Below are 17,423 nucleotides of genomic sequence, written 5' to 3' on the forward strand. Positions count from 1 at the left end.
ATTGCTTTCTAGAAGAAAAAAAAATCAAAAGATCTATATATCAAAACTTAGTGATTTAGATTAGCTTGCTGAGTTTAAAGGCACAAAGCTCAAAGTCCCTCTCTTTAACTCCAAGATAATAATTTACATTCTCAAATTCTAGGACTGAGCTGGGGGTGATGTGTGCTTGTGTATCACCACAGCAACCTGTTCTAGAAAACAGAGTGGTCAGGAAGGGCTCAGTGATGTGTATAAGAGCTGGTAACATACACACGCACACAGGCCGCAATTACTGACCCATGAAAGCTCAGGTCACCACAGTGAGAAGAGGAGGACTCCTCTCTCTCTCTCTCTCTCTATCTCTCTCTCTCTCTGTTTGTCTATCATGATGAACCCAGAGGTATTTTTAATATAAATAATATTTGTAACATAATTATTAGGTTTGATGTTAATAACAATTATATTGATTTAGAAACATTATTTATTAAATCCAAAATGTATCCCCAAACGAGAACTAAGTAAACTCACACACCTTCTCAATTTTTAGGCAAAATATCTGTATTGATATTGGCAGGATAATGTATTCAGATAAATAAATCCTAATACATTTTTAAATAAATACATAAATAAATTTTGTAATTTATATGTAAACACACTATATAATCATGCAATTACAGCCACATGATTAATTTATAATACCATGACAAAACTGAACCATGATTTTTCACTCATATTCCAGTAACACTGAAGTAGGCACATGTGTGACATTTTACAGCAAATAACTGTAAAGTACAATTTCTGCAGGCTCTAAACGCAAAATCACTGAAACAATGATAATCATACCATTACAAATCATTACAAACTATTTCAAACAAAGACATCTGTTATAACTCGCTTACCAGCGAAGTGTGGAGACAAAATACATACTATTTAATATGATAAAAATCTATCAGATCTATTACGCGATCAAAACAAAACATCAACAGCCAACGCACAATTCATGATCACTCTTCCTTCCCCAAACATAAAGTGCCTTTTATAATAATAAATATCTCTAACGGTGTACGTGTGTTCGTGTGGATGGATTATTACTGCGGTGACGGAGTCGCTATGAAAGCTGAGAGAGCGAGACAGCATGAAAAATGGATGACAGCCTTCAGCGCACCGATGACTGACACCCTTAGTGTGTGACACTTTGCCTTTGATTGACAGGCGTCTGCATGTAAGAGACTGTTACCTTCTCTCCTGTACTGATGTGCATGCCCAGCATAACCTTGGCGAATGAGCCCTTGTTGATCATTTTGCCCACCAGGTAGCTGCCCACACGCTTGGTGTGAGGAAAGTTTTGGAGCAGGTCACGGGGCACTTTCCCAAAGCAGGGAGTTGCCGCCTGATCCAGCTCCCCTGAATCTGTCATGCTCCCATCCAGAGATGACTTCAATGCAGCCGGCATGATGCCAGTGATGTGCTTCTGCTAGCAGATCCACAGGATGAAACCGAGGATGGAGAGAGAGAGGGCATGTGTGAGGGAGGCCGGTCTCATTGGTTCTTCTTTTGCTGTTGGTGTTTGTCTGTCTTGTCCAGAAGGAGAATATCCAGTCTTCGCTCCTCTCGTGTTTTTCTTTAGTCCAGATGCTGATCCACAATCACATGCTGTGTGTTGGGACCAGGTTTCTGTCTTTTACTTGTCTTTAGCCTCAGATCTACCTCGCTTTATCTGTCTTTTCCATCTAGACTGTCTCTTCTGTGTCCAGTGGAAGGTTCTTCTGTCACTCTGGTTAGTTCATGCACCCTTGTCTTTCTGTGTGTGTGTGTGTGTGTGTGTGTGTGTGTGTGTGCTGGTAGATAATTAACTGTATCTGGTCTCAGGTTGATGCTGTGAGCCTAGCGTAGTGAGAGGACACACTACACCGTAATGACCCCCCACCCACACACACACACATACACACACACACACACACACACACACAAACACACAGAGAACGTAAACTAAAAAAAAAAAATAAGCACACCAGCATGGTTTTTCCTGTATTTACTTCTAAACTTTTACTCGTCACATACTAATAAGCATTAAAAAATTTTAATTAAAGCATTAAAATTAAAATATAACTTTTTGTATTTAAAGTTTGGGAATATAATATAATATAATATAATATAATATAATATAATATAATATAATATAATATAATATAATATAATGGAATTAATCCCATCCAAAATAGTTTTTGTTTACATAATATATATAAGTGTGTGTACTGTGTATATTTATTATGGATATATATTAATATAATATATTTTCTAAATAAATGTATTTAATTCTTAATGTATTTTCCTTAAATATATAGATGTGTGTGCATGTGCGTTTATATATACAGTACACACTAAATATACACAGTAAACACACATATATTATGTAAACAATATATTTTCTTTTGGATGTGATTAATCGTGTTTAATAATTTGCCAGGTTTAAATATTAAATATAATATAATATATATATATATTTTTTTTATTTTTCATATATTTTCTTCTATCAAATTAATTATTTTCCTTTGTTTTTATGAGAAAAGTAAGATTTCATATATTACTTACATTACTTATTATATTACTCTTTTTTCAAAAGCATTTTAATTAGATTTTGTATGTGTTATTTGTATGTTAGTCCATAATATTTTAATGAATAAATAAATGTGAAAAAAAAAATAATAATTATTAAATAAATACACAGAATGACACATGAAGCAAATTTTTTAGATACCTCATACATGTCAAAATTATTTTATAGCACAGAAAAAAATTATATATATTCTTTCACACTTTATCAGTCAACATCTTTTTATGCACAACAATTTTCATATATTGTCAGAATAACATTCTTTTTGTAGGAGCTTGTCTCTCAAAGGTCCAGATATATATATCTTGGATATCATCAATAAAGACTAATATCCTCTACCACACTAGAAATTAAATCATGAAGGAAATAAACACCCCATTAATCACACAGTCTCATATTGCCCAGTAATAATCCTGGGATATTACAATGACTCAAAAAGCAACATCATCTAATAAACCAACTCTAAAACCTCTTGAATGAAGCAGTCAGATTTCATTGGTTAATAATGACATGCTGTAATGAGGGGCTTGTCAAAGCGAACATCACTTGAGATCCTTTTATGACGATGAGGAAAAAACAGCTATATTGGTATTGATATCATAAGTGGCTTTAGAAAGGAAAGTACACATACATCTATGTGATTGGTTTTGGCCTTGGACCAGAGTGTGTTAGTAGGGGTCTGTGTGCTTGAATGAGAGGCTATTGTTGGATAAGTGTGTGGTTGGGGTCAGGTTTCTTTATTTCTTATTCGCTCACTCATTCATCCACCGGAGAGGGAGATGAACTGAGCAGCAAGGGGCTGGAATCTGAGACCACCATACCACACACACACACACGCATTTATATATACATTGCAGCAAGTAAAATAAAAAACTCTCATTCATTTCTACTCTAGTATCCACTCTGAGAAAACAAAGAGAGACCCTAAAGCTGTGTGTGCATGAGCCTCAAATGTTTAATATCCATGGTTCAAAGCAGGCCATGACAACAAGAGCCAGAAAGTGCAAACACACAGATGCTCAGAACAGAACGGTTTGCGTTCACCCCCAAAATATGTGTTCCAGCCTTGAGGCTTTGGCAACACATTGCGCGGTCAAATTAATAGTGCTGAAAACCTCTGTCCATTTCCTGCTCTGTAAGAAACCAATCCCCAGCAATCCATTAAAGCATATCTTAACACTAAATAACCTTTAAAAAGCCTGCTGGAGCATCCATGTGCTAACATGCTAATCTTCATGAGGAGGAGGATGTCAGCAGAAACATAGCTCTGCAAAATGTGCCGTCATTAAAAAACATGAAATAAACAAAGTACAGAAAAGCATAGCTGGTGGTTCAGACGAAGCAGATACATGTGCAGTCTGTTCTCTCTTATTAAAAAATGCTAATAAATGGATTAAAATAAGACTTTTGTGTTCATCAGAAAAAAGCAAAGGTTTTGGAACAACATTTATTTAAAAGTAAAAAGTGAAGAAAAGTGAAAAATATATATATATATATATATATATATATATATATATATATATATATATATATATATATATATATATATATATATATATATAATTAGTGCATTAGTGCAATTAATCACATCCAAAAGAGTTTTTGTTTACATAATATATACAGTATGTGTACATAATATATATAACATAATTTACATTATATATATATATATATATATATATATATATATAGTATAAATATTTATTACACAAACAATAATTTACTGACAATTAATTATATTTAAGATAATTATCTGTTTATCTGTATCAGCCAGAATATTAATTTGTGCATTATGCCCCAAAATACAGAGGCATTTCTTAAAATATCTCGCAAAGAAAACAAGAAATATATACGGTTTTATATAGAACAATATAAGGAAGATGAATAAACGATGACAGAATTGTAATTTTTGGGAGAACAATTGCTTTAAGCTTGCGTAAAGCATACAGCATGTTCTCTCAACAACATGTCAGCCTTGATCAGAATGAACAAGTACTAACAGTTGGGAAGACTGCCCTCTTGTGGCCAAAGAAGCACATTATTATATATTATGAAATATATATAAACGTAAATAATAAATTATATATTAGTCTTTTTTTTCATATTATGCTAAATCCCTAAAAACTGGGACTAGTCGCACACGTTTCTCCAGTAAATATAAATAAATTATGCATAATATATATGTATAATATATATATATATATATATATATATATATATATATATATATATATATATATATATATATATATATATATTTGTGTGTGTGTGTGTGTGTGTGTTTCTATGAATCATATATGATTTGGAATACCATCAGCCAATTATTTTAATATTTCATTACATACCTGACTCAAACACAAAGTCCTAATCATATAACACCCTGATGAAGACTCAATTAAAAAACAACACCTTCATTGACTGCCAGCATCACAGCTTGTTTAGAGGCCTAGTGCTGTCAACAGAACACTCCACAAGAAAGACAAGCAAAGCAAATAAAAATGAGAAACAGAGACAGAGATTTGCCTGTCTGTAAGCTTGTAGATGGGATCGACTTTAAACCATAATTGCATTGAAAATGCTTCAACACAGCTAATGAAGACCTGCTGGGTGCACACACACACACACACACACACAAAGCGTAACATGGGGCAGGGTGATGACAGCAGTGAAGTGAAGCAGTCATTTCCTGCGCACCATGGCCAGATGTCTCACACACTACGTCCCTCATCTAATCCCGCTCACACACACACTGGTGTGTAATAAGTCAGACATTTAGTTCTCATTAATACCAATACAAGGGTCACTCAGACACAGCTGCTCTGCAAAACTTCATTACGACGTCCCGCTAAAGGGTGAACCGCACTATTTGTGGACAGAGTTGGATAAAATAACACTGAATGATGTTTTAGTGAGTGTTCTGCGTGTGTTTGCATGTGATGCAGCGAGTGGCTTAATTACTGTGTGCTAATGAAAAGCTGTGTGTGAGTTTGTGAGCAACTCAGATGGTGGAACTGCCACGCTGTGCTCACAGCTCGTAAATTGCACACCTTCTAAAGGATGTGGGCTGTTGCTTGTGTGTGTGTGTGTGTGTGTGTGTGTGTGCAAAAAGCTAAAAAAGCTAAAAGCACAGAATTTAGGGCCCAAATCAACAGAGTGCAACTGCAGTAAAAATCTCCTTAGAGATTAGTTGGTGTATAGTGGATGTTATTTGGAATTGTTAGAGCGAATGATGTGCTAACGTGGATGTGCTGTACCAGATGTGAAAATGTTAAACTTAGATAAATACATCATTAATCATCTAAGAATGCGTGTGGATTTGAAAAATAGAGACTATTCTATTGCATATGGGAAAACTTGCATAAACCCCAGATGTTTGAGAGTCATCCATGTTTTGAGCCATTAGAATATTTCTCTGTAGTTTCCAGAAGAGGGCACTAGAGAGAAACTCATCTTCTTTTATTTCCTTAAACACTCTGGGAGAAAATTAGATATAAATATAGATCTAGATATAGAACATAGCTTTCTTTTGATTAAAAACATGAGCGCAATTTATATATATATATATATATATATATATATATATATATATATATATATATATATATATATATATATATATATATATATATATATATATATATATATATATAATTTTTTCTGTTTTAATAAATACTGAAACATTTATATTTTATATTTGATTTTAATTAATTTGTTTCTAGACCTTTATTGCATATGTTTTCGTTCCTTTTCTGGACGTCACTCGTCCTGATATTAAACTAGGATTAGTATCTCATGGTTTCTAACATCTAAACAGCTCAAAAATGAATCAAACAGCACAAAAGAGCTAATAAAGATAAAAATAAATAAATTAATTAAAAAACAATTACAAACTCGTTGTTTGGATTGGAACTGTATCATAGTCCTGTAAAATAAATCATTTGAAACAATTCATTTAGTGGTGACTGTAAAACTCACGCTAAAACAAGCCATTGCTGAATTAGCTTTCTTTCATGATTCCCGCTCTGAACAACACATAAAAATGCAGCTTTTAAGTTTTGCTAGAAAATCATTCTGAAAGGGCAAACTTAGAACAAGAAAGGGGGTTTTGTTCTGTGCTCTTCATTAATTGCACACCCAAAAAACAGTGTTTATACCCCTCATGCCTTGTTTCAGGGCCTTTCTGTCACTGATTAGCAGCAAGCTGTGACAAAAGCATTCTTCATGCAAAAAACCTTCCCAAAAAATTGACTTCCATGACAACCATCTCTCCATAAACGTCCCGACTGTAAATTCACAATTATTTGACTCTCTCTGCCTCATTTTGAACACGCAGATTTTATTTTTTTTACCACAATACCAGTGATTTCCTGCTCATATGGTCATCCGTGCACCCAAAGTCAACAGCAGAGAGACCATACAGCATAATGGATGTGTTTTATGGAAAGGGTGTTATATTAAGTTTAATAGCAGTGTGCGGTGGGCTAATGGCTGCCTTTGGCTTCCCTCCTGAAAATAGAACTGAGGGTGGGTTTGGAGGGATTCCTCTGTATGTGCGTCCAAGTGAGAGAGATGTATATGGACAGTTTTAGATTTAGAATATGCAAACGGATTGTGAAAACTGAATGGAACGAATGAAAGGAAAGAGACCATTTCATTCTGAAAACTAGTTCCATTTGTACAGTTTAGCTGCTTGGCTTTTAATAAGCATTTAGAGGCTAAATAACTAAATGGGGACAAAAAAAAAAATATATATATATATATATATATATATATATATATATATATATATATATATATATATATATATATATATATATATATATATAGACACACACACACACACACACACACACACACACTCACACACAAACCTTTATATTGCAGAATAAATGTTCACCTCTCTAAATATTTGGCAGTAGTTTAGTAATCCCAGCGTTTATCCATCTTGTAACCTGTGATCTGATGTTTATGCGATGTGGGCTTTGGGGTTTGTATGTGTGAATGGTCGATAATGGCCTATAATATATTGTAGCCCACTCTTAATTTAGAGGCAGTTTTAAAGGCGCATGAAGGCAAAGCTGTAAAATATTCCCCCTGCGCTGTGCTGAGCAACGCCTCTATCAACCTCCATCCCACCCTCCATTTAGAAAGACTTGCTTATTTGAAGAAAAAAACGTAAATGCTCTTCTGAATGATTGACTCTTCTATGTATCTTCTTCGGCCCATTTCTCCATTTCTTCGCCTAGCTCCCTTTGTTTTCTTTCTTTAACTAGCCTGCATCATTTTATCAGAAGTGGCCTGAAATGAAGTGCTAAGTGTTGGGTTTTATTGAAAGGAAACAGACTGGAACAACACGTGTGTTTTCTCAGGCCTGTAAAGACTCCTCTGCTCCTCAGGCCAAATTCTTACAAATGAATTACAACCTGTGTACTGATGAGTCCTCACTACAGACTCATTCCTGCTGAGAGAGAGTCCTAGAGCAGGAGAGATGAGAGATGGCTTGAAATGTACTGTTAATGAGCGTGCGTGCATGCACGTGTGGGTGCTGAAATCATTAATGCATGGTGGTGTTAGCAAAAATCTGGTCTTAATTTGCTGAGATTTGTGCTGTTTTAATGTACATATTAAATATGTTGCCAAATTTAACAGCAGTCAAGCGCCCATCTGCTCCACTGAACAAAAGATTTTTGCTAATCTGTCATTAAGTGTAAATGAGTGTATGAAATTTTGTAAGAATTACTTTTGCTGCAGACACAGAAAAGTTTGTATAAAGATGCTTAGATTCCATATGTAAGCATATAAATACATAGAACAAATATTATGTTTTTAATTAATAAGAAAGGGATTGGAGTGATATAATGTGTTTGGTTCACATTTACATTTAAAACCTAACAAACTTTTTTTTCTTTTTTTCAGGAATTCTGCTTATGCCGTCTTCTCTTAAAATTGTGCCACTAGGTCTAATATTTTGTAATATAATCCAAATACATTCAAATATTTTATGCATATTTAAATATGTTTTTGAAGCCTCTATATGCAGTATGCGTTTAACAATTATGCATTAGGTAAATCAATATAAATATTAAATACAACATCTATATAATTCTAATAATATTACAACCACATATATTATAACAATATTTTTATTTTAATTAATAATAATATTTATATATTTTCAGATAAAACTAAACTTGCTGCAAAATGTTTTGTGTATAATTGTATTTGTATTTTTTTTATTTTTTACAAATTGCCCTTAAACATGTGTTTTGTGTGTATATTTAAATGCAGTGCCTTATAAACTCCTCTGTTCCCAGTCTTTCTTCTTTTTTCGGCACATGGTTTCAAGATACGGTCGGCCATGCCACATCAAACCTGAACTCAGCAGCTGGCCGTGTGGTTAAAGAGCATGTGTGTGGAAGGGTGATGGTTGCCAAGGAACCAGAATTTAATAAAGTCATCGGGTCTAAGATGGGGAAGAAACCGCAGCTCAACTCGAAGCATGAGAAATCGACGGATGCCACCCCCAACATCCACATTCGCTTTTCTCTCACTCTCACTGAACACTGTGCTGCTGCTGTAAACACATCTATAAGAGAAGTACCAGGACACTGCACTGCCAACCTCTGCCAACAATTCAGGATGGGAAATTAATTTAGATAGAACAATCATCAGAGATGTGTTCACTTAGCTCTGCTTTAGAGCTTATGTATGTGTATGAGTGAGTTTTCACTGTCTGATATTTCTGTGTGTTATGTTGTTAATGGCACACCTTGTTTGCCAGGCAGAAACAGCCAATTAAAAGCAACTTGTGCTAAACTGGGTCCATTTTCAGTGGTATGCCTCCAGGACCCACAAAAACAATCTTCAGTGTGTGAGTGTGTGTCTGTGTGGGATGGGGATTTACACCTCACTAATGATGTGTGAGTTTAATACTCGTAGCTGTTTTCAGCTTCACATGCAACAGGTTAACACCTTCAGTGCCATGGCTGGTGAACAGAATGTACACTCTGAATTGTGTTTTTGCACTATAAAAAAAATTATAACAATTATGAGAAGTAAATCTGCAAATTATTTTGCTATTCGTTATTATAGATCAGAAAAATGACCCGTTGTTTTTATAACTAAAGAATATATTTTAAGATCAACAGCTTATTGTGTGATTTATGTGACAAGAGTATTGAGACTGATGTATACATATCTACTAAAAACCTAGTTATCTATATATTTTATTTTATTTGCTAAACATGTCATCTTCTTTGATTTAGTTTGATCTATCCATACTTTTTAGGCCTTTCTTGACATATTCAGAAATGCATTCGAATCATTTCCGTATGTCAGTTTATTTGGAAATCTTGATATGCAAGTATGTTTAACTTTATCCACATAAATAAAGTATATAGTACATAGGGTGATATATATTAAATAGCATATCACAACTTCTTGAATGCCTGCATGGACGCAAAATGTAAACTATATTATCAGCAACCTCTAATTCACTAAATGTGATTAATGCATGGCGATACTAAGATATTATAAACATCAACATCATGAATTTCAGTAAAATATTTGTATTGTAAAAAATGCTCTATATTGTAAAAAGCGCTTTACAGTACAAATAAACTTGACTATTAAATACACAATATAACAATAATTACCTGCAGCATAATTATACTATATATATATATATATATATATATATATATATATATATATATATATATATATATATATATATATATATATATATATATGAAAATTTGAGTAAAGTAGTAAACTAGATAAAAGTCAGTATTATTAATGTATATAAATAACACTTATTTATAAACAGTTAAATGATATCTGTTCTATTTTCCGATTCTGTTTAAGAGGAAGGAAGGTAAATTCTGTTATTGGAATCAGGTCACTTATTAAATACAGTGAGGTTAAATGGAGTAAGACTGGCTGTGAGGAACATCGTTAGCACATTGGCATGACGGACTCCAGTAATTAGGGGGCGTGGCTTCACATCACCAATCACCCTGCTGTGTTTGGTGCTTCCTGCTGATTTACAATGTGCAGACTAAGATGTGGCTGTTTTAGCAGGTCATAACTCGTTCCACACACATACACAGACACATTGGCTAAATCAGTGCCAAGTGCACACACACACCAGGCTTACGGATGCCAGACACACACACTCTCGACACTGCCTTCACCTGGCTGTTTTTTGTTCCGTCTCACACTTTTCCTTCCTTTGCAAATCCCAGAGTGAAAACAGAGGGCAGTATACCAAGTCCTGGGGAATAGCTGGACAGTGACCTGGGCTGCAGGGAGCTGAGGAGAAAAAGGAGAAGAGGGGTATGAGGCTACAGCTTCATGTTGTACTGGTGTTAATGTGTTTCAGTAGCAAACTGAGTTAGGGGCAACTTGAGAAAAAAAGGAACATGCTTTAAAGATAATTTAACATGGATTCTTAGAAACTATATTAAGTAGCCATTATGACCATTATGTAGACTTTTAGAGTTTTTAGAATAAAAAACTAACAAAATACTGTTCTTTTGAATTTGTATTCATCAAATAATCCAGAACAAAAATTTATCACATTGACCACCAGTTTTTAACATTAATTGATTTTAATTGATATTAAAATAAATTAAAAAAACACTAATTTTAAATGGATTTCTAAATCATACAAAAGTGTTAATAATATTTCACAGTGTTATAATTTTATTTAAGCATTAGAGAGTTTAAAAATCATTTACAAATCCGACTGGCTCCAAACATATACCATATTTTTATTAGACACTTCCTTTTTAAAAACAAAATCCTATTGATCCCAAACTACACACACACACAGTGAAAATCAAATGGTTAAATGGTTACCTTTATGCTAGCAAGAAAAATTAAAAAATGATGATAAAAAAAAGAGTTCTGTACAAGACATCCAAGAACACATTCTATCTCGTTTTATCAGGGAAACCTCTCTGATGTCAAACAGTCATTCCTCAGTTTAAAGTGCCTATTTCTTCTTTGTAAATTCTTTCTTTCAATTGTATAAGGCTGATTTTAATTTCGAACTTCCTCCTTTGGGAGACACATGATAAGAGGACTGCTCTTGAAGTGTGTCTGTGTAAGTTCTCATCTAAATAAACCCCAGGGTGAAGAGTCGACAGCACTGCAGGTGGAAGACTAAGGATCACAGACCACACACACACACACACAGAAAAACATATGATGATCAGGCATACTTTGTTCGTTCAAACAAACGTTCCTTCTTAACAATTTAAGGCCAGTCCATGACCATAAAATGTAAAAGAGACAGATCGTTATGACAATGAGATCATTTATTTTCTAGCTTAGGCACAAGCTTCTATGCACACATGCTACACACACACAGCAAAACAGCCCTGCCTATCACCATCTCTCTGTGAAGTTCAGACCATCATGCTTGAGTGCTCAGAACAAGTTCGGGTCGAGTCGAGGGGGATCAACAGGGCCCAAGGCCCTTGAAATCCCACTGGAGAGCAAATTAAAAACGACTGCTTCAAGAGCTGGTTAAAATTCTTATGTTTTATTACTCCTTTCTCTCACAGAGCTGTTGACAAAAAAAGAGAAGAAAGCAGGGAGAAGTGCGATGTCGAAAGCCAGAAGTAATTCCGCATAGACGTTTTATGATGGAAACTTCAGCTAAATGTAATTTCAACGCTCATTCACTCCAGAAAGAAAAATCCCATATTATATGAGAGAAAAAAAGTGTGTGTGTGTGTGTGTATGTGTGTGTGTGTGAGAGAGATGGGGAGCACTGATCAGTCTGTAAAGTATTAGAACAAATAATATCACAAATACACTTTTCTCTCACCTTTCCTTTAATATCTTCATTCCATTTTCACTAAGTGTTCAGCTTTGCCACTCAATAGCATCTTTTCTGTTGGAAGTTGAGCAGTTGAGAGAGGCCAGAGAGTCATCTGCTACATGAACTAAAGAGACCCTGAGTGGAGAAACAGTCGAGGGTGTAAGCGAGTCATAAAGGACAGTCAGGATCAGCTGAACCCTGCTTACTAGAGACCAGAGACAAAGTGTCTGACATGATTTATGACTGCTGGACACCCCGAAGAATCTAACATGATTTTATGGCATCGTTAAAAGCCAGAGCTTTGGATCATTCTGGATCACAACATTTTATTTCATTCTTTTTGAGATTACACAATGATGTTTCGTATGTATTGGAATAATACTAAATATATATTTTATATAATAAAAATAATAATAATAATAATAACATAATTAAGTAATAATTTATTAACAATATAATTAATTAAGTTTATTTTTAATTAAGAATTAAGAATTATTATAACTAATTATACAATTAAGTGGTATTATTATTAATATTATTATTATATAAAAATGTAAGACTGTAGTGACATTTTTTTTGCCCTATTTCAGTATGAAAATAAATAGCTTTAGCATCACAGTTTGAATTCTAAAAGACAAATAATAACAAACTAAAATGAAGAAACATTTAATATTCTGCGTGATTTTCTGAAGCAAAAACAATGGTTCACTGAATTAATGATGATAATACAGTTTTGAATAAGAATTTGTGTATCAAAACAGAAGCATTTTCAATAGTGGTTTTGGGGTTCACTGTATATTACAATTATTTTAAGAATAAAAAACAATGGAACCTGATGTATTTTTGAAAACGGGCTGTTTTGACTGTGTGCTGACATTCCACTTAATGTCTGATGATGGCGCCATGCAGCCAGCATGAGGTGATCCGGGAAGGCAGCCATTCTCTGTCTTCAAACATGTCATTAATGTTCTCTCGCTCTTACTCTCTCAGCAAGGTCAGAAGCGACTGCAAGAGTCTTCTTCATGCTGTCACGAGTTTTCCTTTTGCCCAGTCAGTCCAGACACTAACAAATATCACTACACTATCCACCTAACAGCGATCAGATGTGAAGACAAGGACCAAAAACATGTCCAAGTAAACAACAACAGTTTAACACAGGCAGCAAAATGGAGATTATGAGTAACGAACAAATCATCAGCACTTTGGAACGCCTATGTACAAACCAAACCCAAGCTGTCTGGCAACTCATTTAGATTCATTTATCAAATAAAAGCCACCACACCGCCGTCTCCTCACTTTTTGGTTATCCACACAACATTATCTTTCAATGCAAATTAATTTTGTCCCCACAGGGCCACCATAGACTTCCTGCAGCCGGTTGAATGTGATATGAATAGAAAGAGAGGACAGAACCGCAGCTTCTCTATCATATTTCAGCACAGATCCTGAGTCCTCACCGCAGGGCCATGTGACAGCGAGGGTTGCCTTGTTTTCACAATGCGGCTTCGCTCTTCCACTGATTTGATTTATTAAATGATCAGGGGAGAATAAAATGATCCCTCTTCCCACTGAGAGTCTGTCCACAGGTTCAGTATGAAATGAATTATGCTCAGACCACAGCAGCACAACAGTGTGATAAAGCACAACTACGAGACAGTTATTATCAGAGAATCCACCACATGAAATAATACGCTTCAGCATAAAACACAGTGCCTTTCAAGCAAATAAGAATTAGATGTGAGAAACATTAAACACTCGTAAGACTATAATTACTCTGTCTCATTCAGAAACCGTTCAGTCCAACTACTGTGCTTGCGCGAGTCTGAAATCACTGCCAGACAGTGCCAGACGTCTAAATATGGTAGTCTGCGAAATGGCTGGATATTGGCAGCAGAGGCTTAAATCCAGGCAAGGACCAAAACAAAATGTAGATTGACCCTGACACTTCCCATATGGGTCATTTAAACATGACTTAAGTTTTTTTCTTGATTTAAAAATACTTTCTGCTGCAGTGTTTATATATACATTTAAATAAGCATATGTTTAAATGTGTCAGGCTCAGTTATGTTAACACTACTGTATACACTAGGAAAAGGTTGGGGTTAGTAAGATTTAAGTTTCTTACACTCACCAAGACATTTAAAAAAATAAATAAAAAATACATAGTAATACTGTGAAATATAAATTTTGTATTTTACACCTTTTGTATTTTAATATATTTGTTTAATATTATATTTATTTTCTGATATAAAACTTTATTTTTAGTCACATGATCCTTCAGAAATGCTTTTAATATGCTGCTCAAGAAACAGTTCTTAATATCAATGCTGAAAACAGTTGTTCTACTTATTTCTATGGATATAAGGTCCAAAAGAACGGCATTTATCTGAAACAGAAATATTTTGTAACATGATAAATGTCTTTACTGTTACTCTTAATCAACAATGCATCCTTGCCGAACAAAAAAAAAGAAAACTATATAGATCCACATTGTGACAAAATATGTCATGTTGTTTACATGAGTGTTCCTGTAATGATGTCTAAACTAAATAGTTTATTACTCCAAGTTTGTCTCAGTTTTGACAGATATTTTCCCCTTGTAAGAGATTGTGCTGAGGCGTATATAGATTTGGCAGGAAATGAGAGCTGGAAAAAGCCTGCTTTGTGTTTTTTAACGCTGCAGATTAAATTGGTTTAGACAAGCAGCATGCCAATGGTTCTTAGTATAATGACAGGGATTTTATTTGGTCAAAACTCTGTCATCAATTTGTTGACATAAATATGTATTTAGATGGCCAGGGTTTTTTTTTTATTACAAACAGACATTTTGTGGGGTTCAGCACGGCCTGATGATGTTTGAAAAGCTGCAAATGTTGAGTGTATTCTTCCTACAGTCTGAATTGTAAATGGTGAGCTAAATGGCTGTTTACAGATTGAGTGCAATTACGCTATTATACGCGATAGCCTTGTGATTACATCCAAGAGTGAAATGTGTCGGACAGGCGCAGATGTGCAAATAGTTATTTGGTTGTTTGTCAAAACTTCAAGAGCAACATTTAAAGTTAATTAGTAAGCGCTCACCACAGGCAATTAGAGGTGAATAACAATCTGAAGGACACATACACAAACACAAGCGCTGACAAACAGGTTTACACGCACAATACATTCACTTCTCATTCATTTCATCACTTTCGCCACCTGCTAACACACAGTCAGGTAATATAGTGGATCATAAAAACACAAACACGCACGAGGTCTTGTTTTGTCTCGTTATGTCCAGCTGTGTTTTTGATAAACACTGCAGCATTAGCCCATAAAGACTGATCACCTCACATTGTCTGGCTTTATCTTTCACAGCCTTTTACTCTCGTACACCTTAACATCACACATACTTCATCTCTTCCTCTCGCTCGCTTTAGATTAAAACCCAACCGCAGCTTCTAATGAATGCAGTGACCATGAATAATGACATACACCAGTTTCAACTTTTGTCCACTTGATTATTTGGAGTCATACTCAATGGAAACCAACACTAATAGTGCTGGATGTTTGCTTTTGTTCTAGAGTCTCACTAATAGAAAAAAAATCTAAAGGCATCGGTTTGGCTGACAAGAACCCATCATTTTTGACCACATGTTGAGATGAATGCTTTTGAACTGGTGAGTTCTGGCTGATTAAGTGATGGCATCATTGAGAGAAGAAGGTTTATAGGAGTGACCATATGGAGTAACGTGTGTGGATGTGTACTGTATATGCATGTGTTTTCTGGGGGTGGGTGTGTTTTGTGACCACATGTGACCATGAAAGAAACAGCAATGGACCTTGTTTTTTTTTTTTTAAATGACCCTACAGAAATGTGTCATCTCATGCTAATGACTTCATTCTAACAGAACGTCCAAGTCATGCCAGTCCAGCTGGTCTTTACGACGCCATTCCATCATCGAATGATCCAAACATTCTGCGCACAGCCCAATAAAGAACAACTCTAAAAATGTGCCTGTTTAAAAATAAAACTGGTGTTGGCCTAGCATGAAACAAGAACTGAGATTTAGGTTTATGGGCTCTCTTAAAGGTTGTCTGTGATGACAGCTGATTGGCTGAAGGATGATGAAACATGATTGACAATGATAAGGAGTGGAGTGGCACCACTGGAAACAGCATTGGGGTGGCTATGCCAGTGTAATGCCAATGTTGGGCCAGCCATAGCCAGTTAAAGGCTCTAATGTGGCAGTGGTTTCATGGTGGTTGGCTTTGAGCAGCAGGAAAGGGAATAAAGGGGCTTATAAAACAGGAAGAGAGAGAGAGAAAGAAAAAAAGAAAGAGAGAGAAATGGGACAGAGGTAAACAACTCTGGCTCTTTTTCTGTTAGTTTTTCCTTTTTTTTTTGACTCTTTTCATTTTCGATCTCTTTGAAGTACACATGATGTGAGAACATATATACATATATATACATATTATATATATATATATATATATATATATATACATATTATATATATATATATATATATATATATATATATATATATATATATATATATATATAGTAGCCTATATGCTATGTCACATTTAGCACACCAACACACAGAGAAAAATCCTTAGTCTAGTTTTATCCACCCTTCTATTATCACTCCACACACCCATAGAGAGGAAAAGAAGAATGAAAAAGTGAAAGAAATATAAACATGTTCTTTTCCCATTTCCTCATATTTTATTAATTAAAATATCTCTGTGGAGTTCCTCTTTAACGTGTATTGGGCAAACTTACTGTTTTATACATGGGGTGGAATATAGAGAGACGAAAGATGTTTTATTTCTCTTGCCATGTGTTAATCTTAGGTTACTCACTTGTCATGTGTTTCTTTCTTTGTTTGGCACACACACAGATAGAATGACTCACAATACAGTGCATCTCACACTCACCCACTTAATCACTTCAGTACTCACTCTTCCAGTCTCCAAAGTCAATCATAAACAGATTTTACAACATAAAATACA

General features: G+C 34.7%; 1 protein-coding gene across 2 annotated transcripts in view; it reads right to left on the bottom strand.

Annotated features, from left to right (window-relative positions):
* Window positions 1-17,423, bottom strand: part of LOC128011837 (hormonally up-regulated neu tumor-associated kinase homolog A) — a 108,664-nt gene that overhangs the window by 9,067 nt on the left and 82,174 nt on the right. Inside the window, exon 2 of one of the 2 annotated variants that reach the window (XM_052594586.1) lies at window positions 10,789-10,906. Coding sequence is in view for 1 of the 2 variants with exons in the window: in XM_052594585.1 (XP_052450545.1) it covers window positions 1,217-1,432 (216 nt within the window). In the remaining variant the exon portion in view is untranslated. Of the gene's footprint in view, window positions 1-1,216; window positions 1,773-10,788; window positions 10,907-17,423 lie in introns of those variants that run through there. The other variant, XM_052594585.1, reaches the window with a different exon arrangement.

This window comes from Carassius gibelio, chromosome B23 (assembly GCF_023724105.1).
Source record: "Carassius gibelio isolate Cgi1373 ecotype wild population from Czech Republic chromosome B23, carGib1.2-hapl.c, whole genome shotgun sequence".
Classification (NCBI taxonomy): Eukaryota; Metazoa; Chordata; class Actinopteri; order Cypriniformes; family Cyprinidae; genus Carassius; species Carassius gibelio.